The 25,208-nt window shown below is 43.2% G+C and overlaps 1 protein-coding gene across 3 annotated transcripts in view; it reads left to right on the forward strand.

Moving 5' to 3' along the window:
* Positions 1-24,660, forward strand: part of klhl36 (kelch-like family member 36) — a 128,827-nt gene extending 104,167 nt beyond the window's left edge. For all 3 annotated transcript variants that reach the window (XM_034175689.1, XM_034175688.1, XM_034175690.1), the window contains 2 exons: positions 6,419-6,576; positions 23,839-24,660. In XM_034175689.1, the coding sequence (XP_034031580.1) occupies positions 6,419-6,576; positions 23,839-24,382 (702 nt within the window). In that variant the 3' untranslated portion in view covers positions 24,383-24,660. The remainder of the gene's footprint in view (positions 1-6,418; positions 6,577-23,838) is intronic.
* The last annotated feature ends 548 nt before the right edge of the window (positions 24,661-25,208 follow it).

Below are 25,208 nucleotides of genomic sequence, written 5' to 3' on the forward strand. Positions count from 1 at the left end.
TTTAGCCGCATGTTCTCCTTGAATTGCTGGCTGTCTAAGTGGTGTCCAAAAAAAAAACAAAAAATGAGGTGGGCTTCATAGATAATTGGCAAAGCTTCTGGGGAAAACCTGGTCTTGTTAGGACAGACGGCATCCATCCCACTTTGGATGGAGCAGCTCTCATTTCTAGAAATCTGGCCAATTTTCTTAAATCCTCCAAACCGTGACTATCCAGGGTTGGGACCAGGAAGCAGAGTTGTAGTCTTACACACCTCTCTGCAGCTTCTCTCCCCCTGCCATCCCCTCATTACCCCATCCCCGTAGAGACGGTGCCTGCTCCCAGACTACCAATAACCAGCAAAAATCTATTTAAGCATAAAAATTCAAAAAGAAAAAATAATATAGCACCTTCAACCCTTAGTTATGCTGCTATAGACGTAGACTGCTGGGGGGTTCCCATGATGCACTGTTTCTTTCTCTTTTTGCTCTGTATGCACCACTCTGCATTTAATCATTAGTGATCGATCTCTGCTCCCCTCCACAGCATGTCTTTTTCCTGGTTCTCTCCCTCAGCCCCAACCAGTCCCAGCAGAAGACTGCCCCTCCCTGAGCCTGGTTCTGCTGGAGGTTTCTTCCTGTTAAAAGGGAGTTTTTCCTTCCCACTGTAGCCAAGTGCTTGCTCACAGGGGGTCGTTTTGACCGTTGGGGTTTTTACATAATTATTGTATGGCCTTGCCTTACAATATAAAGCACCTTGGGGCAACTGTTTGTTGTGATTTGGCGCTATATAAAAAAATTGATTGATTGATTGATTGATTGATATGCATCTGCACTCTACAAGGCCTCTACTGCCATCTGGTGGTTGGCTCTCACTGCGGTATTGTATCACTTCCTGTTCTGGAGCACAGTGGTGTTTTGCTGTATCTGTTAGCTGTTTAATCTGCGCAGTTAGATTGATCTAGTTACCTAGATAACGATTTGCTTCACAGTGTAATCTTCACGTGCCTTAACTAAAGCACTCCCTCTGCTGAATCACCTCTAAATTATTTACACATTATTCACTTTGTGTGTTTTTAGGAATCCGCTAGCTTAGCGCAGCTACTAGCTCTTAGTCAGTTTAGCATGGCGGCTTCTCCTGTCTCTCCCGCACTTTTCTGCTCTGGGTGTGAAATGTTTAGTTATTCCTCGGCCTCCTTTAGCAGTAATGGTACTTGTAATAAGTGTAGCTTATTCGTAGCTTTGGAGGCCAGGCTGGGCAAATTGGAGACTCGGCTCCGCACCGTGGAAAATTCTACAGCTAGCCAGGCCCCTGTAGTTGGTGCGGACCAAGGTAGCTTAGCTGCCGTTAGTTTCCCTCTGGCAGATCCTGAGCAGCCGGGAAAGCAGGCCGACTGGGTGACTGTGAGGAGGAAGCTTAGTTCTAAACAGAAGCCCCGTGTACACCACCAACCCGTTCACATTTCTAACCGTTTTTCCCCACTCGACGATACACCCGCCGAGGATCAAACTCTGGTTATTGACGACTCTGTTTTGAGAAATGTGAAGTTAGCGACACCAGCAACCATAGTCAATTGTCTTCCGGGGGCCAGAGCAGGCGACATTGAAGGAAATTTTAAACTGCTGGCTAAGGCTAAGCGTAAATTTGGTAAGATTGTAATTCACGTCGGCAGTAATGACACCCGGTTACGCCAGTCGGAGGTCACTAAAATTAACATTGAATCGGTGTGTAACTTTGCAAAAACAATGTCGGACTCTGTAGTTTTCTCTGGGCCCCTCCCCAATCGGACCGGGAGTGACATGTTTAGCCGCATGTTCTCCTTGAATTGCTGGCTGTCTGAGTGGTGTCCAAAAAATGAGGTGGGCTTCATAGATAATTGGCCACCCACCACTTTAATCATATCTTGATCTTGTTCTGACTTATGGTATGGAAATTGAAGACTTAACAGTATTCCCTGCAAACTCCCTTCTGTCTGATCATTTCTTAATAACATTTACATTTACTCTGATGGACTACCCAGCAGTGGGGAATAAGTTTCATTACACTAGAAGTCTTTCAGAAACCGCTGTAATTAGGTTTAAGGATATGATTCCTTCTTTATGTTCTCTAATGCCATATACCAACACAGTGCAGAGTAGCTACCTAAACTCTGTAAGTGAGATCGAGTATCTCGTCAATAGTTTTACATCCTCATTGAAGACAACTTTGGATGCTGTAGCTCCTCTGAAAAAGAGCGCTTTAAATCAGAAGTGCCTGACTCCGTGGTATAACTCATAAACTCTCAGCTTAAAGCAGATAACCCATAAGTTGGAGAGGAAATGGCGTCTCACTAATTTAGAAGATCTTCACTTAGCCAGGAAAAAGAGTCTGTTGCTCTATAAAAAAAAAAGCCCTCCGTAAAGCTAGGACATCTTACTACTCATCACTAATTGAATGGGAGGCCTCTCTTCATTGGCTTCCTGTTAATTCTAGAATAGAATTTAAAATTCTTCTTCTTACTTATAAGGTTTTGAATAATCAGGTCCCATCTTATCTTAGGGACCTCATAGTACCATATCACCCCAATAGAGCGCTTCGCTCTCAGACTGCAGGCTTACTTGTAGTTCTTAGGGTTTGTAAGAGTAGAATGGGAGGCAGAGCCTTCAGCTTTCAGGTTCCTCTCCTGTGGAACCAGCTCCCAATTCAGATCAGGGAGACAGACACCCTCTCTACTTTTAAGATTAGGCTTAAAACTTTCCTTTTTGCTAAAGCTTATAGTTAGGGCTGGATCAGGTGACCCTGAACCATCCCTTAGTTATGCAGCTATAGACTTAGACTGCTGGGGGGTTCCCATGATGCACTGAGTGTTTCTTTCTCTTTTTGCTCTGTATGCACCACTCTGCATTTAATCATTAGTGATTGATCTCTGCTCCCCTCCACAGCATGTCTTTTTCCTGGTTCTCTCCCTCAGCCCCAACCAGTCCCAGCAGAAGACTGCCCCTCCCTGAGCCTGGTTCTGCTGGAGGTTTCTTCCTGTTAAAAGGGAGTTTTTCCTTCCCACTGTCGCCAAGTGCTTGCTCACAGGGGGTCGTTTTGACCGTTGGGGTTTTTACGTAATTATTGTATGGCCTTGCCTTACAATGTGGGGCGCCTTGGGGCAACTGTTTGTTGTGATTTGACGCTATATAAATAAAATTGATTGATTGATACTCTGTCTCACTTACAGAGTTTAGGTAGCTACTCTGCACTGTGTTGGTATATGGCATTGGAGAACATAAAGAAGGAATCATATCCTTAAACCTAATTACAGCGCTTTCTGAAAGACTTCTACTGTAATGAAACTTGTTCCCCACTGCTGGGTAGTCCATCAGAGTAAATGTAAATGTTATTAAGAAATGATCAGACAGAAGGGAGTTTTCAGGGAATACTGTTAAGTCTTCAATTTCCATACCATAAATCAGAACAAGATCTAAGATATGATTAAAGTGGTGGGTGGACTCATTTACATTTTGAGCAAAGCCTATTGAGTCTAATAATAGATTAAATGCAGTGTTGAGGCTGTCATTCTCAGCATCTGTGTGGATGTTAAAATTTCTAGAAATGAGAGCTGCTCCATCCAAAGTGGGATGGATGCCGTCTCTCCTAACAAGACCAGGTTTTCCCCAGAAGCTTTGCCAATTATCTATGAAGCCCACCTCATTTTTTGGACACCACTCAAACAGCCAGCAATTCAAGGAGAACATGCGGCTAAACATGTCACTCCCGGTCCGACTGGGGAGGGGCCCAGAGAAAACTACAGAGTCCGACATTGTTTTTGCAAAGTTACACACCGATTCAATGTTAATTTTAGTGACCTCCGATTGGCGTAACCGGGTGTCATTACTGCCGACGTGAATTATAATTTTACCAAATTTACGCTTAGCCTTAGCCAGTAGTTTCAAATTTCCTTCAATGTTGCCTGCTCTGGCCCCCGGAAGACAATTGACTATGGTTGCTGGTGTCGCTAACTTCACATTTCTCAAAACAGAGTCGCCAATAACCAGAGTTTGTTCCTCGGCGGGTGTGTCGCCGAGTGGGGAAAAACGGTTAGAGATGTGAACGGGTTGGCGGTGTACATGGGGCTTCTGTTTAGGGCTACGCTTCTTCCTCACAGTCACCCAGTTGGCCTGCTTTCCCGGCTGCTCGGGATCTGCCAGATGGAAACTAACGGCGGCTAAGCTACCTTGGTCCGCACCGACTACAGAGGCCTGGCTAGCTGTAGAGGAGCCACCATGCTAAACCGGCTAAGAGCTAGTAGCTGCGCTAAGCTAGCGGATTCCTAAAAACACACAAAGTGGATTATGTGTAAATAATTTAGAGGTGATTCAGCAGAGGGAGTGCTTTAGTTATGGCACGTGAAGATTACACTGTGAAACAAATCGTTATCTAGGTAACTAGATCAATCTAACTGCGCAGATTAAACAGCTAACAGATACAGCAAAACACTGCTGTGCTCCGGAACAGGATTTATCTTTTTGACTTGTCACATTGATTGTTAGGTTTGCCCCTTTTGTTTTGCTCATGTTATTTGTCTGTCTTGAACACGTCACGTGTTCTCAGTTAGTTTTTCTGTCACTCACTTCTCGTGTTTTGCACTGCTTTTTTTGCCCTCCTGCACTCTCTTGATTTCTTCCCTCTTCTTTGTTCACTAAACCGCACCTCTTTCCAGAACCTTCCACAGACCTGCCTCACATCACCTTGATTAGTTTGTTCCTTATTTAAGCCCTCACAGTTCCACAGCTCACTGCCCGATTGTTGACTTTGTTCACTTTCTCGCCTTTCGTTCACGTCCTGATTGCTTTGTAGTTTTTTACCTTGCCATTACGCTGAACTCTGCCTGTTTTTTGACTCTGCCTTTGTTTTGCCTGTTTGATCCCTCAATGCCATGTGAACGAACTTTGCCCAGTTTATGGACCATGTCCCAGCCTGCTCCATGTCTGATACCTCCGCCTGTATGTCTGAATTCCTGTGTACCAAACCCACTGCCTGTTCATCAGATAAAGCTTCTTATTCTCCTCAACCAACCATGTCTGAGTTTGCATTGATCTCCTTCTGCTTCCCGTATCAAGCCACCACCTGTCCTTACACTTCCATGTCCTAATATCTATCTGTGGTGAAAATTTTTTCAAAGTCCATGCAATAGTTTTGACTTAATCCTGCTAACAGACAGACAAATAAATGCTGATGATTTTATTATGTCCTTGGTGGATGTAATAATGGAAATTATATAGATCCAAAAGTTTGCATCCCCCTTTATGAAATGTTCTCTCATACTTTATAACCTCCTCTAACATATTTGGGTCTCTGAGCAGCTTTTAAATATGATCATGGAAATAAAAACAGCATGATAAATGTGTCTGTAGGAGGCAGGTTTCAAAAACAGAATGGGTATGAAAGAACAAAAGACTAGTGAGGGAATCCACCAAGACAACCAGACAAATCTGACAGAGTTACAGGCCTCTGTTGCAGTAACTGAATCACCTGGACATATATAAAACCATTCACAGGTTCATGGACGAGTAACACAGGGGAGGATTCTTGTACAAGAAAACTGATGAAATCAGGCTTATGTAACTGAAATTTAACATCATTTTTCAGAAAAAGCTACTAAACAAGTCTATCTACCAACAGAACCAATCCAGACTCAGTAACCACTGTCAAGCCACAGAAAAAGGATGATGGGAAATCCTGATTTCCTAAAGACCCAATCCAGACTCGGTGACCATACTCTGGACACTGAGTCTGGATTTGTTGTGTCAGCCATTGTCTGTGTTCTCAAGTGCTGCAGTCAGGGTCCTTGATCACAGAACTGTCCACAAAGTCAAGGTCAGTAAACAGTTCCTTACCCACAATGGCACCTGAACTGCTGGCTTTCAGAACCCTACGCAAAACACAGTCCATGCAAGCACTGAACACTGTAGGAGCCAGAACTCGTCCCTGAGGAACACCAGTCTTCCTTGAGAAAACCTCAGTCTCTGCCTCCACTCCACACAGCACTAATAGTGTCTCCAGAGAGAATAATACATGCATTTATTAAACTCTCTCATTTGAAATGTCAAAGTGTAAATCCAAAAGACTGCTTACAACACATCTCCACCTGCCTGATGTTCCTCCAGCTTTATCCACCTTCAGCCTTTTAGACACTTTTATTGTCTCACTCAGACTGAGTGGTTCAGAGTTTACTGAAAGATCAACCACCAGAACCATGGAACTGGTGCCAGGGTCCTGGTGACAGACTGGAGAATCAGGACCTTGGCACCAGTGCCAGGTTTGTGAACAGAGATGGCAGAAAGAAGTGAGTTTGAGGTCTGGTTATTACTGGCACTACATCTCAGGACAATGTCACATGACTGAGCAATTTTTTTTATCATTTTGTCCTTTTGTTGTGGAAACATGAGACAAGATGTTGTGATGTTCTTCTAGGGTGCTGCAATGAACCACCGGCGTGTGGCTTTTTACCTGGGCACGCTGGCAGACAGCCTGATTGCTGTGGGGGGGAGAAATAACACCACAGCCTTGTCCTCGGTGGAGGTGTACCACCCTGCTGAGGACTGTTGGACCGATGCAGCTGCACTACCCAGGTAGGAGGGAAGTGTTTTTATTCAAATTTTTTTATAAGCTGGCAGACAATCTTGAAAAAATTACCATGTATCTGCGGAAGACAAGTGAAACATGGGCATCCCCCTTGACCTTCTCCAGCTACAGGGGTCCTCAACACTCCCATCTATAAGGATGAGGCTGAAAACTAAATGTGACTAAATGTAAGGCAGGGCCCCTTAGGCTCTGGAACAACCTACCCTGGCACATTTGCTCTGCGGGATCAGTTGAGATTTTTAACTCTTCAGTGAAGACACACTTCTTCTCCCTGGCTTTTAATCAATTCTAAGTGAACTATAATTTCAATTCATTTATTTTATTTATTTTATAGTATTGAGTTATGTGGCGGCAGCACGGTGGTTTAGTGGTTAGCACTGTTGCCTCACAGCGAGAAGGTCGTGGGTTCGATTCCCACCTGTGGCATTTCTATGTGGAGTTTGCGTGTTCTTCCCATGTTTGCATGGGATCTCTCCGGATGCTCCGGGGTTGAAGATGAGTGTGAGTGAGAGAGGTATGTGGCTTAATTTTATTGTACTTGCTGCATTTTTATTTTTGTTTTATTGTGTACACTACAGCACTTTGGTTGACAGCGGTTGTTTTAAATGTGCTTTATAAATAAAGGTTGAGTTGAGTAAATACACTGTAAAACCTATCAAGCCTGTGAACACTCACTGTAAATACAGCAAACACTATAAATATTGTAAACACTCACTATAAACTTAATAAACATTTGTAGTAAATACAGTAAACCTTCACTGTAAATACAGCAAACACACTGTAAATACAGCAAATTTTAACTGTAAATACAGTAAACACACTGTGAATACCACACTGGTGGTTGGCTCTCACTGCGGTATTGTATCACTTCCTGTTCCGGAGCACAGCGGTGTTTTTCTGTATCTGTTAGCTGTTTAATCTGCGCAGTTAGATTGATCTAGTTATCTAGATTACGATTTGTTTCCCAGTGTAATCTTTACGTGCCTTAACTAAAGCACTCCTTCTGCTGAATCACCTCTAAATTATTTACACATTATTCACTTTGCGTGTTTTTAGGAATCCGCTAGCTTAGCGTAGCTACTAGCTCTTAGCCGATTTAGCATGGCGGCTTCTCCTGTCTCTCCCGCACTTTTCTGCTCTGGGTGTGAAATGTTTAGTTATTCCTCGGCCTCCTTTAGCAGTAATGGTACTTGTAATAAGTGTAGCTTATTCGTAGCTTTGGAGGCCAGGCTGGGCGAATTGGAGACTCGGCTCCGCACCGTGGAAAATTCTACAGCTAGCCAGGCCCCTGTAGTCGGTGCGGACCAAGGTAGCTTAGCCGCCGTTAGTTCCCCCCTGGCAGATCCCGAGCAGCCGGGAAAGCAGGCTGACTGGGTGACTGTGAGGAGGAAGCGTAGCCCTAAACAGAAGCCCCGTGTACACCGCCAACCCGTTCACATCTCTAACCGTTTTTCCCCACTCGACGACACACCCGCCGAGGATCAAACTCTGGTTATTGGCGACTCTGTTTTGAGAAATGTGAAGTTAGCGACACCAGCAACCATAGTCAATTGTCTTCCGGGGGCCAGAGCAGGCGACATTGAAGGAAATTTGAAACTGCTGGTTAAGGCTAAGCGTAAATTTGGTAAGATTGTAATTCACGTCGGCAGTAATGACACCCGGTTACGCCAATCGGAGGTCACTAAAATTAACATTAAATCGGTGTGTAACTTTGCAAAAACAATGTCGGACTCTGTAGTTTTCTCTGGGCCCCTCCCCAATCGGACCGGGAGTGACATGTTTAGCCGCATGTTCTCCTTGAATTGCTGGCTGTCTGAGTGGTGTCCAAAAAATGAGGTGGGCTTCATAGATAATTGGCAAAGCTTCTGGGGAAAACCTGGTCTTGTTAGGAGAGACGGCATCCATCCCACTTTGGATGGAGCAGCTCTCATTTCTAGAAATCTGGCTAATTTTCTTAAATCCTCCAAACCGTGACTATCCAGGGTTGGGACCAGGAAGCAGAGTTGTAGTCTTACACACCTCTCTGCAGCTTCTCTCCCCCTGCCATCCCCTCATTACCCCATCCCCGTAGAGGCGGTGCCTGCTCCCAGACTACCAATAACCAGCAAAAATCTATTTAAGCATAAAAATTCAAAAAGAAAAAATAATATAGCACCTTCAACTGCACCACAGACTAAAACAGTTAAATGTGGTCTATTAAACATTAGGTCTCTCTCTTCTAAGTCCCTGTTGGTAAATGATATAATAATTGATCAACATATTGATTTATTCTGCCTAACAGAAACCTGGTTACAGCAGGATGAATATGTTAGTTTAAATGAGTCAACACCCCCGAGTCACACTAACTGTCAGAATGCTCGTAGCACGGGCCGGGGCGGTGGATTAGCAGCAATCTTCCATTCCAGCTTATTAATTAATCAAAAACCCAGACAGAGCTTTAATTCATTTGAAAGCTTGTCTCTTAGTCTTGTCCATCCAAATTGGAAGTCCCAAAAACAGTTTTATTTGTTATTATCTATCGTCCACCTGGTCGTTACTGTGAGTTTCTCTGTGAATTTTCAGACCTTTTGTCTGACTTAGTGCTTAGCTCAGATAAGATAATTATAGTGGGCGATTTTAACATCCACACAGATGCTGAGAATGACAGCCTCAACACTGCATTTAATCTATTATTAGACTCTATTGGCTTTGCTCAAAAAGTAAATGAGTCCACCCACCACTTTAATCATATCTTAGATCTTGTTCTGACTTATGGTATGGAAATAGAAGACTTAACAGTATTCCCTGAAAACTCCCTTCTGTCTGATCATTTTTTAATAACATTTACATTTACTCTGATGGACTACCCAGCAGTAGGGAATAAGTTTCATTACACTAGAAGTCTTTCAGAAAGCGCTGTAACTAGGTTTAAGGATATGATTCCTTCTTTATGTTCTCTAATGCCATATAACAACACAGTGCAGAGTAGCTACCTAAACTCTGTAAGTGAGATAGAGTATCTCGTCAATAGTTTTACATCCTCATTGAAGACAGCTTTGGATGCTGTAGCTCCTCTGAAAAAGAGAGCTTTAAATCAGAAGTGTCTGACTCCATGGTATAACTCTCAAACTCGTAGCTTAAAGCAGATAACCCGTAAGTTGGAGAGGAAATGGCGTCTCACTAATTTAGAAGATCTTCACTTAGCCTGGAAAAAGAGTCTGTTGCTCTATAAAAAAGCCCTCCGTAAAGCTAGGACATCTTTCTACTCATCACTAATTGAAGAAAATAAGAACAACCCCAGGTTTCTTTTCAGCACTGTAGCCAGGCTGACAAAGAGTCAGAGCTCTATTGAGCTGAGTATTCCATTAACTTTAACTAGTAATGAGTTCATGACTTTCTTTGCTAACAAAATTTTAACTATTAGAGAAAAAATTACTCATAACCATCCCAAAGACGTATCGTTATCTTTGGCTGCTTTCAGTGATGCCGGTATTTGGTTAGACTCTTTCTCTCCGATTGTTCTGTCTGAGTTATTTTCATTAGTTACTTCATCCAAACCATCAACATGTTTATTAGACCCCATTCCTACCAGGCTGCTCAAGGAAGCCCTACCATTATTTAATGCTTCGATCTTAAATATGATCAATCTATCTTTGTTAGTTGGCTATGTACCACAGGCTTTTAAGGTGGCAGTAATTAAACCATTACTTAAAAAGCCATCACTTGACCCAGTTATCTTAGCTAATTATAGGCCAATCTCCAACCTTCCTTTTCTCTCAAAAATTCTTGAAAGGGTAGTTGTAAAACAGCTAACTGATCATCTGCAGAGGAATGGTCTATTTGAAGAGTTTCAGTCAGGTTTTAGAATTCATCATAGTACAGAAACAGCATTAGTGAAGGTTACAAATGATCTTCTTATGGCCTCGGACAGTGGACTCATCTCTGTGCTTGTTCTGTTAGACCTCAGTGCTGCTTTTGATACTGTTGACCATAAAATTTTATTACAGAGATTAGAGCATGCCATAGGTATTAAAGGCACTGCGCTGCGGTGGTTTGAATCATATTTGTCTAATAGATTACAATTTGTTCATGTAAATGGGGAATCTTCTTCACAGACTAAAGTTAATTATGGAGTTCCACAAGGTTCTGTGCTAGGACCAATTTTATTCACTTTATATATGCTTCCCTTAGGCAGTATTATTAGACGGTATTGCTTAAATTTTCATTGTTACGCAGATGATACCCAGCTTTATCTATCCATGAAGCCAGACAACACACACCAATTAGCTAAACTGCAGGATTGTCTTACAGACATAAAGACATGGATGACCTCTAATTTCCTGCTTTTAAACTCAGATAAAACTGAAGTTATTGTACTTGGCCCCACAAATCTTAGAAACATGGTGTCTAACCAGATCCTTACTGTGGATGGCATTACCCTGACCTCTAGTAATACTGTGAGAAATCTTGGAGTCATTTTTGATCAGGATATGTCATTCAAAGCGCATATTAAACAAATATGTAGGACTGCTTTTTTGCATTTACGCAATATCTCTAAAATCAGAAAGGTCTTGTCTCAGAGTGATGCTGAAAAACTAATTCATGCATTTATTTCCTCTAGGCTGGACTATTGTAATTCATTATTATCAGGTTGTCCTAAAAGTTCCCTAAAAAGCCTTCAGTTAATTCAAAATGCTGCAGCTAGAGTACTGACGGGGACTAGAAGGAGAGAGCATATCTCACCCATATTGGCCTCTCTTCATTGGCTTCCTGTTAATTCTAGAATAGAATTTAAAATTCTTCTTCTTACTTATAAGGTTTTGAATAATCAGGTCCCATCTTATCTTAGGGACCTCGTAGTACCATATCACCCCAATAGAGCGCTTCGCTCTCAGACTGCAGGCTTACTTGTAGTTCCTAGGGTTTGTAAGAGTAGAATGGGAGGCAGAGCCTTCAGCTTTCAGGCTCCTCTCCTGTGGAACCAGCTCCCAATTCAGATCAGGGAGACAGACACCCTCTCTACTTTTAAGATTAGGCTTAAAACTTTCCTTTTTGCTAAAGCTTATAGTTAGGGCTGGATCAGGTGACCCTGAACCATCCCTTAGTTATGCTGCTATAGACGTAGACTGCTGGGGGGTTCCCATGATGCACTGTTTCTTTCTCTTTTTGCTCTGTATGCACCACTCTGCATTTAATCATTAGTGATCGATCTCTGCTCCCCTCCACAGCATGTCTTTTTCCTGGTTCTCTCCCTCAGCCCCAACCAGTCCCAGCAGAAGACTGCCCCTCCCTGAGCCTGGTTCTGCTGGAGGTTTCTTCCTGTTAAAAGGGAGTTTTTCCTTCCCACTGTAGCCAAGTGCTTGCTCACAGGGGGTCGTTTTGACCGTTGGGGTTTTACATAATTATTGTATGGCCTTGCCTTACAATATAAAGCGCCTTGGGGCAACTGTTTGTTGTGATTTGGCGCTATATAAAAAAAATTGATTGATTGATTGATTGAATACTGTAAATTTTCACTGTTAATACTGTAAATGCTTGCTGTAAGTACTGTAAACACACTGCAAACACTTAAATACAGTAAACATTAGCTGAAAATACAGTAAAACTTCACTGTGACCTCTCATTGTAAATACAGCAAACACAATGTAAATACAGTAAATTTTCACTGTGAATGCAGTAAACACACTGTGAACACTTAAATACAGTAAACATTTGCTGTACCTACAGTAAACTTTGACTGTAACCACTCATTGTAAATACAGCAAACACACTGCAAATACTGTAAAATTTTCACTGTAAATACAGTAAACACTAAATTTTCACTGTTAATACTGTAAACCTTCACTATAAACACTTGCTGTAAATACTGTAAACACATGCTGTAACTACTGTATATCAGGAATAGTGGACAGAAATGTCTGGACACAATTGCAGGGCTCAACAACGTAGCTATGGTTCACAAAGGAGTTTACTGAAGGATTCAGTGGGGTCCGGTACATGGCAAGGCAGTCCAAAACAAGTAAACAGATCAAAAACATCAGGCTTAAGGCGTGGTCAATACAAATAGGCAGGTGGTCGAAACACAACGTGGTAGCAGGACTTGGAGACATGGAATACAAGGCTGGAAGCGAAGGCACAAGGCACAACGATCTGGCGAAGGAGTAGTGCCACCAGTGGGACATAAAAACACCCAGGTAATGAGATGCAGATTAGAAACAGGTGTATGGAAAGATCCAGAACTGGGTGTGGCCAAAACCGAGTGCAACTCCCACCACCAAGCACCAAGAGACACAGACAAGAGAGATAGGGACAGAAAAAGAGCAGGCAGGAAAAAAAACAGCACCGAGAAAACCATAAAAACCTAAAGCACAGGTGCAAAGCATGACAGGACTCCCCTAAGGGCCGACCCCTGATGGCCCAGGGGAACCAGGGTGCTGAGCATGAAAGTCCGCGATAAGGTCCGGGTCCAGAATGAAACGGGAGGGGATCCAGGACCGTTCCTCAGGCCCATACCCCTCCCAATCCACCAGGTACTGCACCCCCCTCCCACGCCGCCAAGATCCCAGGAGGTGCCGAACAGAGAAGACCGGCCCCCCACCCACAAACTGGGCGGGAGGCGGGGGAACGGCCGGAGGACACAAAGGGCTAGTGTGGACAGGCTTCACATGGCTGACGTGGAAGGTGGGGTGCACCTTCATGGACCTGGGCAAAAGCAGACGGACCAAAACAGGGTTAATCACTTTAGAGATGGGGGATGGACCAACAAACCTGGGAGCGAGCTTTCTGGAGAGGCCACGGATGGACAGGTGGCGAGTGGAGAGCCAGACTTTCTGACCTCTGGTGTAGGGAGGTGCCGGAGACCTCTTCCTATCGGCTGCGGTCTTATAGGCCATAGACGAATGTTGCAAAGTCCGATGAGCCCACTCCCAGGTTCGTCGGCAGCGAAGGATGAGGGACAAGGCAGAGGGCACCCGGGAGGTCAAGTCTGTGGGAGGAAACAAAGACAGCTGAAATCCATGTGACACATGAAATGGGGAGTAGCCTGTGGATGTAGATAGTAAGAAGTTATGCACAAGCTCAATCCACACCAACTCTGAGGCCCAGGTGGCCGGATGCTGAGAAGCCAGGATACGCAGGCCCTTTTCCAACTCTTGATTAACTCTTTCAGTTTGACCGTTGGCTTGTGGGTGGTGTCCTGTGGTTAGGCTGGAGGTGACCCCCAGCAGGCGACAGAACTCTTTCCAGAACCGAGAGATGAATTGAGGCCCTCGATCCGAGACTATGTCCTGTGGGATACCATGCAGTCTAAAAACGTTAGTCAACAAAACCTCAGCAGTCCCTTTGGCAGTAGGTAGTCCTGGCAAGGGTACGAAATGGGCCATTTTAGAGAGACGATCCACAACCGTTAATATTACTGTGCACCCCTTAGAGGGCAGGAGGCCTGTGACAAAGTCAATGGAAATGTGAGACCAAGGTCTCGTAGGAATGGACAAAGGCAGTAATTTACCGGATGGTGAGTGTGTGGAGGATTTATGCATAGCACAGGTCTGACAGACCTCGACATAATCGGTGATATCGGAAAGCAGGCAGGGCCACCAAAACCTCTCTTGAATAATGCGCAATTATTTTTGATACCTGGGTGGCAGGCAAACTGGCTATCGTGTCCCCAGCATATAACTTCCCCTCTTAGGGACGCAGGTACAAATAGTTTCCCTTTAGGGCACCCTGGAGGAATGGGTACGTCATGTACAGCCGAACGAACCTTAGACTCAATATCCCAGGTGATGGCAGAAACAAAACAAGACTCTGGAAGGACTGTACTAGGCTCTGACGGAGCAATTGAAGGATCCCTTTGTCAGGAGAATGCATCCGGTTTGCCGTTTTTGGATCCAGGGCGGTATGACAGTACAAAGTTAAAACGGCTAAAGAAAATAGCCCAATGAGCCTGCCTGGAATTTAACCGTTTAGCTGAGCGCAAATACTCTTAAGTTTTTGTGATCAGTCTATACCAAGAATGGCACTTGTGCCCCCTCAAACCAATGGCACCACTCCTCCAGGGCCACTTTAACCACCAACAGTTCTCGGTCACCTATGCAATAATTTTGTTCTGCAGGAGATAATTTTTTTAGACAAATAAGCGCATGGGTGTAATTTCTTGTCAGATGGGTCATATTGAGACAGGATCGCTCCGACACCTATGTCGGAAGCATCAACCTCAACCACGAACTGTCGGGCGGGGTCAGGAAGGAGTAGTACGGGGGCTGCTGTAAAGCGATTCTTTAGGACCTGAAAGGCTTCATCACACTCAGGGGTCCAAGAAAAGGCCCGGAGGGATGAGGTGACGTTGTGCAGTGGTGCGGCTATGGAACTGAAATTACAGATAAATTTATGGTAAAAATTAGTGAATCCAAGAAATCTCTGTACCTCCTTTCGGTTCTTAGGGGTAGCCCAATCGTGAACAGCAGCCACCTTCCCCGGATCCATCCGAATCTCCCCCTTTGAAATCACGAACCCTAAGAACGACACAGTGGATCTATGGAACTCACACTTGTCAGCTTTTACAAATAGGTGATTGCGTAACAGGGTCTCCAGAACTGAGCGAACATGCCGCATGTGAGTTTCTTCATCTGGAGAAAAAAATCAGAATATCGTCCAGATAAACAAATACAAACTTATTCAGATACTCGCGCAAGACATCATTAACCAAATTCTGAAACACTGCAGGTGCGTTTGTTAACCCGAAGGGCATGACAAGGTACTCATAGTGGCCTGTGGGGGTAATAAATGTCGTTTTCCATTCATCCCCTTGCTTAATACGCACTAAATGGTATGTGTTACGTAAGTCAAGCTTGGTAAAGATTGTGGTGCGCTCTAGTAGTTCAAACGCAGTGGTGATAACAGGCAGGGGATAACGGTTCTTGACACTTACATCATTAAGGCCGCGATAATGTATGCATGGACGGAGTGACTTGTCTTTCTTTTCCACGAAGAAGAAACCTGCCCCTGCGGGCGAAGACGAGGGTCGAATCAAACCTGCCTCTAAAGATTCCTGGATATACTCATTCATGGCGATGCGTTCTGGGGCAGACAGAGAAAACAGTTTTCCTCATGGAGGACTGGTACCGGGAAGTAGCTCAATGGCACAATCGTAAGGACGATGCAGAGGTAGTGAGTTAGCCTTGGTTTTACTAAAAACCTCTGCAAGGTCATGATAACACAATGGAACTCCAGTGAGATCGGAAGTAGATGTTAAGACTGATTTAGCGGAACTGATTAGGCACCGACCTGCGCAGTCGGGTCCCCAGGAACTAATTTGTCCCGCGGACCAATTTAATTGAGGACAATGCATCTTTAACCAGGGGTGCCCCAAAATAGCCGAATGAGTGATTTTATCAAATACGTGAAAACTTATCATCTCAGAGTGATTTTCTGTAATAATCAGCCGGACTGACTCAGTGCAATGAGTGATACGACCGAGCTCACGGCTGTCCACAGCATGCATCACCAGAGGATGTGGGAGACGGTATAATTTAAGATGTAGGGACCTGGCGAAAGAAGATTGCATCAAATTAGCGTCTGAGCCAGAGTCAATAAACACCGGCACCATACAGGATGAATGCTCTGAGATAAACCTGGCTGTGATTACGTTTTGAGGAGTTACTGAAGAAATGGAATTCTGACTCACCCACAGTACCGGTTGTGACCACGCGAGGGCACCCCTGGATTGACATTCAGTGACAACATGTCCAGCCCGCCCACAGTAAAAACAAAGGCCCAGGTCTTTCTAAGGTCGTTCCTTAGCAGTTAGCCGGGCGCATTCCGACTGCGTGGGCTCTTCCGTGGAAGGACGTGGAGGGCTGCAGCCAGGGGGAGGAGACCCGGTGTCGGTGCGGATGGCAAGTGCAATGAGTTCGTCCAAATTTTCCAGAAGGTTAATGGCAACGAGTTTGTTCTGGATCTGGTCAGAGAGCCTGCAGAAAAACACATCCTGGAGCGCCGCCGAGTTCCATTCACTCTTTACTGCCAGGATGCGGAAGTCGATGGCTTAGTCAGCGACTCGTCTGCTTCCTTGCCGGAGCCGCATGAGGGAACGGGGCCTGGTGATGTGTGCTGAAAAACTTGGAGAAAAGCAGTCTTGAACGCCAGGAGGGAGTCGCATGCCGGTGACTTCCTGCTCCACTCTGCCGAGGCCCATGCTGCCGCCCGGCTGGTTAGGTGAGTAATGATGAATGCTATCTTCGTCTGATCGGACGGAAACATTGCTGACATTAACTGAAAGTGAAGTTCACACTGGGTGAGAAAAGGTGTAGCGTCTCCGGATTCCCCGGAGAAACGCTCAGGTCGAGACAGCTGATTACAAAAAATTGGTGTAGCTGTAGGTGTCGGCGGGGCAGCACTCGCTCCCGGAAGTGGTTGGTTGTTAATGGTGGGGAACGAGTCAGAAGAGGCCTGATGTGTCACAGCAGCTACAAGCTGATCGACCTGTGAACTTACAGAGGTCATGAAAGTGTCTTGCCATTCAGCGAGGTCGCTGATGCCAGAACTCAGGCCTCTGAGGCGATCTTCCTGTTCTGCTATGATCATGAACCGCTAGCTGGTATGTGTTTGAGTCCACTGTGTCCATTGTTGGCCAGATCGTTCTATCAGGAATAGTGGACAGAAATGTCTGGACACAGTTGCAGGACTCAACAACGTAGCTATGGTTCGCAAAGGCATTTACTGAAGGATTCAGTGGGGTCCGGTACACGGCAAGGCAGTCCAAAACAAGCAAACAGATCAAAAACATCAGGCTTAAGGCGTGTTCAATACAAACAGGAAGGTGGTCGAAACACAACGTGGTAGCAGGACTTGGAGACATGGAATACAAGGCTGGAAGCGAAGGCACAAGGCGCAACGATCTGGTGAAGGAGTAGTGCCACCAGTGGGACATAAAAACATGCAGATTAGAAACAGGTGTATGGAAAGATCCAGAACTGGGTGTGGCCAAAACCGAGTGCAACGCCCACCACCAAGCACCAAGAGACACAGACAAGAGAGATAGGGACAGAAAAAGAGCAGGCACGAAAAACCCCAGCACCGAGAAAACCATAAAAACCTAAAGCACAGGTACAAAGCATGACACTGTAAACTGTCACTGTAACTATAATAAACACTCACTCTTAATACAGTAAACACACACTGTCAAACATGTAAAACCTCACTATAAATACAGTAAACATACTGTACATAGAGTACACACAGTAAACACTGTAAATGCAGTAAGCACACTGCAAATACAGTATTATTATTATTATCAGAAGTGCCTGACTCCGTGGTATAACTCACAAACTCGCAGCTTAAAGCAGATAACCCGTAAGTTGGAGAGGAAATGGCGTCTCACTAATTTAGAAGATCTTCACTTAGCCTGGAAAAAGAGTCTGTTGCTCTGTAAAAAAGCCCTCCGTAAAGCTAGGACATCTTACTACTCATCACTTATTGAAGAAAATAAGAACAACCCCAGGTTTCTTTTCAGCACTGTAGCCAGGCTGACAAAGAGGCAGAGCTCTATTGAGCCGAGTATTCCTTTAACTTTAACTAGTAATGACTTCATGACTTTCTTTGCTAATAAAATTTTAACTATTAGAGAAAAAATTACTCATAACCATCCCAAAGACATATCGTTATCTTTGGCTGCTTTCAGTGATGCCGGTATTTGGTTAGACTCTTTCTCTCCAATTGTTCTGTCTGAGTTATTTTCATTAGTTACTTCCTCCAAACCATCAACATGTCTATTAGACCCCAGTCCTACCAGGCTGCTCAAGGAAGCCCTACCATTATTTAATGCTTCGATCTTAAATATGATCAATCTATCTTTATTAGTTGGCTATGTACCACAGGCTTTTAAGGTGACAGTAATTAAACCATTACTTAAAAAGCCATCACTTGACCCAGCTATCTTAGCTAATTATAGGCCAATCTCCAATCTTCCTTTTCTCTCAAAAATTCTTGAAAGGGTAGTTGTAAAACAGCTAACTGATCATCTGCAGAGGAGTGGTCTATTTGAAGAGTTTAAGTCAGGTTTTAGAATTCATCATAGTACAGAAACAGCATTAGTGAAGGTTACAAATGATCTTCTTTTGGCCTCAGACAGTGGACTCATCTCTGTGCTTGTCCTGTTAGACCTCAGTGCTGCTTTTGATACTGTTGACCATAAAATTTAATTACAGAGATTAGAGCATGCCATAGGTATTAAAGGCACTGCGCTGCGGTGGTTTGAATCATATTTATCTAATAGATTACAATTTGTTCATGTAAATGGGGAATCTTCTTCACAGACTAAGGTTAATTATGGAGTTCCACAAGGTTCTGTGCTAGGACCAATTTTATTCACTTTATACATGCTTCCCTTAGGCAGTATTATTAGACAGCATTGCTTAAATTTTCATTGTTACACAGATGATACCCAGCTTTATCTATCCATGAAGCCAGAGGACACACACCAATTAGCTATACTGCAGGATTGTCTTACAGACATAAAGACATGGATAACCTCTAATTTCCTGCTTTTAAACTCAGATAAAACTGAAGTTATTGTACTTGGCCCCACAAATCTTAGAAGCATGGTGTCTAACCAGATCTTTACTCTGGATGGCATTTCCCTGACCTCTAGTAATACTGTGAGAAATCTTGGAGTCATTTTTGATCAGGATATGTAATTCAAAGCGCATATTAAACAAATATGTAGGACTGCCTTTTTGCATTTACGCAATATCTCTAAAATCAGAAAGGTCTTGTCTCAGAGTGATGCTGAAAAACTAATTCATGCATTTATTTCCTCTAGGCTGGACTATTGTAATTCATTATTATCAGGTTGTCCTAAAAGTTCCCTGAAAAGCCTTCAGTTAATTCAAAATGCTGCAGCTAGAGTACTGACGGGGACTAGAAGGAGAGAGCATATCTAACCCATATTGGCCTCTCTTCATTGGCTTCCTGTTAATTCTAGAATAGAATTTAAAATTCTTCTTCTTACTTATAAGGTTTTGAATAATCAGGTCCCATCTTATCTTAGGGACCTCATAGTACCATATCACCCCAATAGAACGCTTCGCACTCAGACTGCAGGCTTACTTGTAGTTCCTAGGGTTTGTAAGAGTAGAATGGGAGGCAGAGCCTTCGGCTTTCAGGCTCCTCTCCTGTGGAACCAGCTCCCAGTTCAGATCAGAGAGACAGACACCCTCTCTACTTTTAAGATTAGGCTTAAAACTTTCCTTTTTGCTAAAGCTTATAGTTAGGGCTGGATCAGGTGACCCTGAACCATCCCTTAGTTATGCTGCTATAGACTTAGACTGCTGGGGGTTTCCCATGATGCACTGAGTGTTTCTTATTCTTTTTTGTTCTGTATGCACCACTCTGCATTTAATCATTAGTGATTGATCTCTGCTCCCCTCCACAGCATGTCTTTTTCCTGGTTCTCTCCCTCAGCCCCAACCAGTCCCAGCAGAAGACTGCCCCTCCCTGAGCCTGGTTCTGCTGGAGGTTTCTTCCTGTTAAAAGGGAGTTTTTCCTTCCCACTGTTGCCAAGTGCTTGCTCACAGGGGGTCGTTTTGACCGTTGGGGTTTTTCCGTAATTATTGTATGGCTTTGCCTTACAATATAAAGCACCTTGGGGCAACTGTTTGTTGTGATTTGGCGCTATATAAATAAAATTGATTTGATTTGATTAGATTATATGGCCTTTATTTAACCAGATAAAAAACCCATTGAGGTCGTGACCTCTTTTACAAGGGTGAACTAGCCAAGAAAGACAGCCGCACACATCATATTAGGCAACTAAACATCAGCATAACCATTAATATATAAAATACAAGCAATTAACAAATAAAACACAATCATTTGAGTCACGGTAAAAATACATTGTTTTTAAGAAGACCATTTAAGATTTAAAACACAGGCACTGTGTTTCTTAAAATAGAGCAGAAAGTGTTCAGAGAAGTCAACCCAGACAGTCTCAGTTCAGTTTGGACATTCCAAACAGATGGAGCAGAAAAACAAAATCTTTCTTTTCCGTTTCAGTTCAAACATTTTATTCAGATCTTCGAAAAAAATTGGATGAATAAGTTTGAACCAACCCAATAAGAGTCTTGTAAACCAGAGTCATCCAGTGTGTATATCGCCTTGCACACAAAGAAGGCATGCCAGCATTAGCATACAACTCACAATGATTGGTGAGGCAGCTACAACCGGTGATGAATCTCAGAGCACAATGGTACACCAAGGACTGTAGACAACTGGTTGAAGGACACATATATACATCATCTCTGCAGTCCAGTACAGGCAAGAAGGTAGCAGTTATCAGGAGCTTCCAAGCTCCTAGAGTAAAACATCACTTGTTTCTATAAGCCAAGCTGCACCCTTAATTTGGAGATCATATGTTTAAGATAAACTTTAAAAATGCTGTATCAATAATTAATCCCAGATACTTGAAGCTATCAAGGCATGAAATGTGGGATGGTGAGTAAATGCCCCTTGTTCCATTAAGAACTCGCTGTAAATACGGTAACCCTTTACTGCAAATACAGTACATATTCACTGTAAATACAGTAAACACACACTGTCAATCCTGTGAACACTGCAAATACAATAAACTTTCAGCGTGAATACAATAAGCGTTCACTGTAAAATCACTGTATACTGTAAGCTTTCACCGTAAATACAGTGAGTTTTCACTGTAAACACTGCTAATATAGAAGACTTCAAATGTAAATACAGTAACCTTTCACTGTAAAGACAGCAAACTCACTTTAGACACACTGTAAAGACAGTAAAATTTCACTGTAAATACAGTCAATGTTGGGTTAGCTGTTGGCAATGCTGCAAATACACTAAACATTCACTGTTAAGACAGTAACTTTAACTGCAAAAACAGTAAAGTTTCACTGTAAATACTGTAAACTTTCACTGTAAACATACTGTAAATATAGGAAACCTTGAATGTAAACATACTGTAAATACAGGAAACTTTCACTGTAAGCACACTGCAAATACAGAAAGCTTTCACTGTGAACACTGTAAACTGTCACTGTAAATACAGAAAACACACTGTAGATACAGTAAACTTTCACAATAAACACAATGTAAATACAGTAAATGTTCACTGTTAACATACTGTAAATACAGTAAACTTTCACCGTAAACACTGTGAATACAGAAACATGGTGTCTAACCAGATCCTTACTCTGGATGGCATTACCCTGACCTCTAGTAATACTGTGAGAAATCTTGGAGTCATTTTTGAGGGGACTAGAAGGAGAGAGCATATTTCACCCATATTGGCCTCTCTTCATTGGCTTCCTGTTAATTCTAGAATAGAATCAGCTCCCAATTCAGATCAGGGAGACAGACACCCTCTCTACTTTTAAGATTAGGCTTAAAACTTTCCTTTTTGCTAAAGCTTATAGTTAGGGCTGGATCAGGTGACCCTAAACCATCCCTTAGTTATGCTGCTATAGACTTAGACTGCTGGGGGGTTCCCATGATGCACTGAGTGTTTCTTTCTCTTTTTGCTCTGTATGCACCACTCTGCATTTAATCATTAGTGATTGATCTCTGCTCCCCTCCACAGCATGTCTTTTTCCTGGTTCTCTCCCTCAGCCCCAACCAGTCCCAGTAGAAGACTGCCCCTCCCTGAGCCTGGTTCTGCTGGAGGTTTCTTCCTGTTAAAAGGGAGTTTTTCCTTCCCACTGTCGCCAAGTGCTTGCTCACAGGGGGTCGTTTTGACCGTTGGGGTTTTTACGTAATTATTGTATGGCTTTGCCTTACAATATAAAGCGCCTTGGGGCAACTGTTTGTTGTGATTTGGCGCTATAAAATTGATTGAATTGATTGATTGAATACAGCAAACTTTCACTGTAAGTGCACTATAAATACAAGCTTTCACGGAACACTAACCTTCACTGTAAATACAGAAAACACACTGTAAGCCCAGTAAACTTTCACTGTAAACACATTGTAAATACAGTAAACTTTCACTGTAAAGACAGCAAACTAACTGTAAACACACTGTAAAGACAGCAACCTTTCACTGTAAATACAGTAAGCACACTGTAAATGCAGTAAATGTTCACTGTAAACACACTGTAAATACATAGCTTTCACTGTAAACAGTGTAAACACAGTAAACCTCCAATGTAAATACAGTAAACCTCCACTGTAAACATTGTGAATACAGCAAACTAACTGTAAACACACTGTTGATACAGTAAACTCTCACTGTAAATACAGTAAACACACAATAAATACAATAAACGATCACTGTAAGCACACTGCAAATACTATGGCCAATACAGCAAACCTTAACTCTAAACACCGTAAACTTTCACTGCAAATACAATAAATGTTCACTGCAAATAAAGTAAACCTTGACTGTAAACACCCTGTAAATACAGTAAAATTTCACAGTAAATACTGTAAGTAAGTACCTTCAGTTGCTCCCTTGTTTGCACTCTGGGTCGCTACAGCAAATCCAAGGTGGATCTGCATGTTGAATTGGCACAGGTTTTACACCAGATGCCCTTCCTGACGCAACTCCACATTACATGGAAAAATATGGCAGGGGTGGGATTTGAACCCGGAACCTTCTCCGCTGAAGCCAAGCACATTAACCACTCACTGTAAACACACTGCAAATACAGCAAACTTTCACTTTAAGCACACTGTAAATAGAGAAAGCTTTCACTGTAAATACAGTAAACACACTGTAAATACAACAAACTTTCACTGTAAATATACTGTAGAGTAAACCTTCACTGCAAATACAGTAACCTTTCACTGCAAACACACTGTAAATACAGGAAACTTTCAGTGTAAATACAGTAAACCTGCACTGCAAACACATTGTAAATACAGTACAATTTCACTGTAAACACAGGAAACTTTCACTGTAAATACAGTAAACTTTAACTGTAAACACTATGTAAATACAGTAAAATTTCACGGTAAATACAGTAAACATTCACTGTAAACACACTGTAAATAGAGAAAGCTTTCACTGTAAACACAGTAAACTTTCACTGTAAACACACTGTTAATACAGTAAATAAACTGTAAACACATTGTAAATATTTGGTGGATTATGTTTTTTGTGTAAGAAACAGCTCATTTCACTAATGAACCAGTTTTCATGAAACATGGCGAGAAGATTGTTATGGAGTATATCTTGTTTTAAATGAATTAATAATTTTTTTCTTCTTTTTTGTCTTTTTGAAAACTGGTCTTAATCCTGTCTTTTCCAGGCTGACCTATGGTCACGCTGGCACCGTCCATCATGGTGTGGTCTATATCTCCGGTGGTCATGACACTCAGATTGGCCCGTATCGACAAGATGTCCTGAGTTATGAGCCATCACAGGATGCATGGGTGGAGTGCCAGCCCATGTCTGTGGCCCGAGGGTGGCACTGCATGGCTTCCCTCAACCACCTCATCTATGCCATCGGTGGAAGTGATGACCATGAAGACACCACCGAGCGTTTTGACATCTTGGACGTTGAGTCCTTGGACCCACGCTATGGCCAGTGGACACAGGTGGCACCACTGCTATTGCCCAACAGTGAGGCAGGACTTGCAGTTTGGGGGAGTCAGATCTATGTGCTCGGTGGGTATAGCTGGGAGAGAATGGTGTTCTCTAGAGCCACCCAGGTTTACGACCCTGACCAGGACTCGTGGTCCAGAGGATTTGACTTGCCAAAATGCACAGCTGGAGCCTCTGCCTGTGTGTGCACTGTGAAGCACTCATCATTGTCCTCCTCTTCTGACAGGAAGAAGGTGGGCACAGGATGAAACCAACCTGCCTCCACAGATGGTCCTCCCCCCCTACAGAAGAGTCTGACTGAAGTAGTGCAGATCCCAGAACAGAACAGAATTTAAACGCTGTCATGTCTGTATCTGTACAACGTAATGTGTAGGCCCAGAGTTTTCGCATTTGAAAAATGGAACTGTTTAGAATCCCCCCCCCCCCCCCCCCCCCGAAAAAATGGATTTTAAAAAATCCAAAATGGCTGCCATTTCACTTCTTTTATACACTCAAAAATAAAAATAAAACAAAAATATAAACGCAACACTTTTGGTTTTGCTCCCATTTTGTATGAGATGAACTCAAAGATCTCAAACTTTTTCCACATACACAATATCACCATTTCCCTCAAATATTGTTCACAAACCAGTCTAAATCTGTGATAGTGAGCACTTCTCCTTTGCTGAGATAATCCATCCCACCTCACAGGTGTGCCATATCAAGATGCTGATTAGACACCATGATTAGTGCACAGGTGTGCCTTAGACTGTCCACAATAAAAGGCCACTCTGAAAGGTGCAGTTTTATCACACAGCACAATGCCACAGATGCCGCAAGATTTGAGGGAGTGTGCAATTGGCATGCTGACCGCAGGAATGTCAACCAGAGCTGTTGCTCGTGTATTGAATGTTCATTTCTCTTCCATAAGCCGTCTCCAAAGGCGTTTCAGAGAATTTGGCAGTACATCCAACCAGCCTCACAACCGCAGACCACGTGTAACCACACCAGCCCAGGACCTCCACATCCAGCATGTTCACCTCCAAGATCGTCTGAGACCAGCCACTCGGACAGCTGCTGAAATAATCGGTTTGC

Source organism: Thalassophryne amazonica, chromosome 8, assembly GCF_902500255.1.
Source record: "Thalassophryne amazonica chromosome 8, fThaAma1.1, whole genome shotgun sequence".
In the NCBI taxonomy this organism is placed as follows: domain Eukaryota; kingdom Metazoa; phylum Chordata; class Actinopteri; order Batrachoidiformes; family Batrachoididae; genus Thalassophryne; species Thalassophryne amazonica.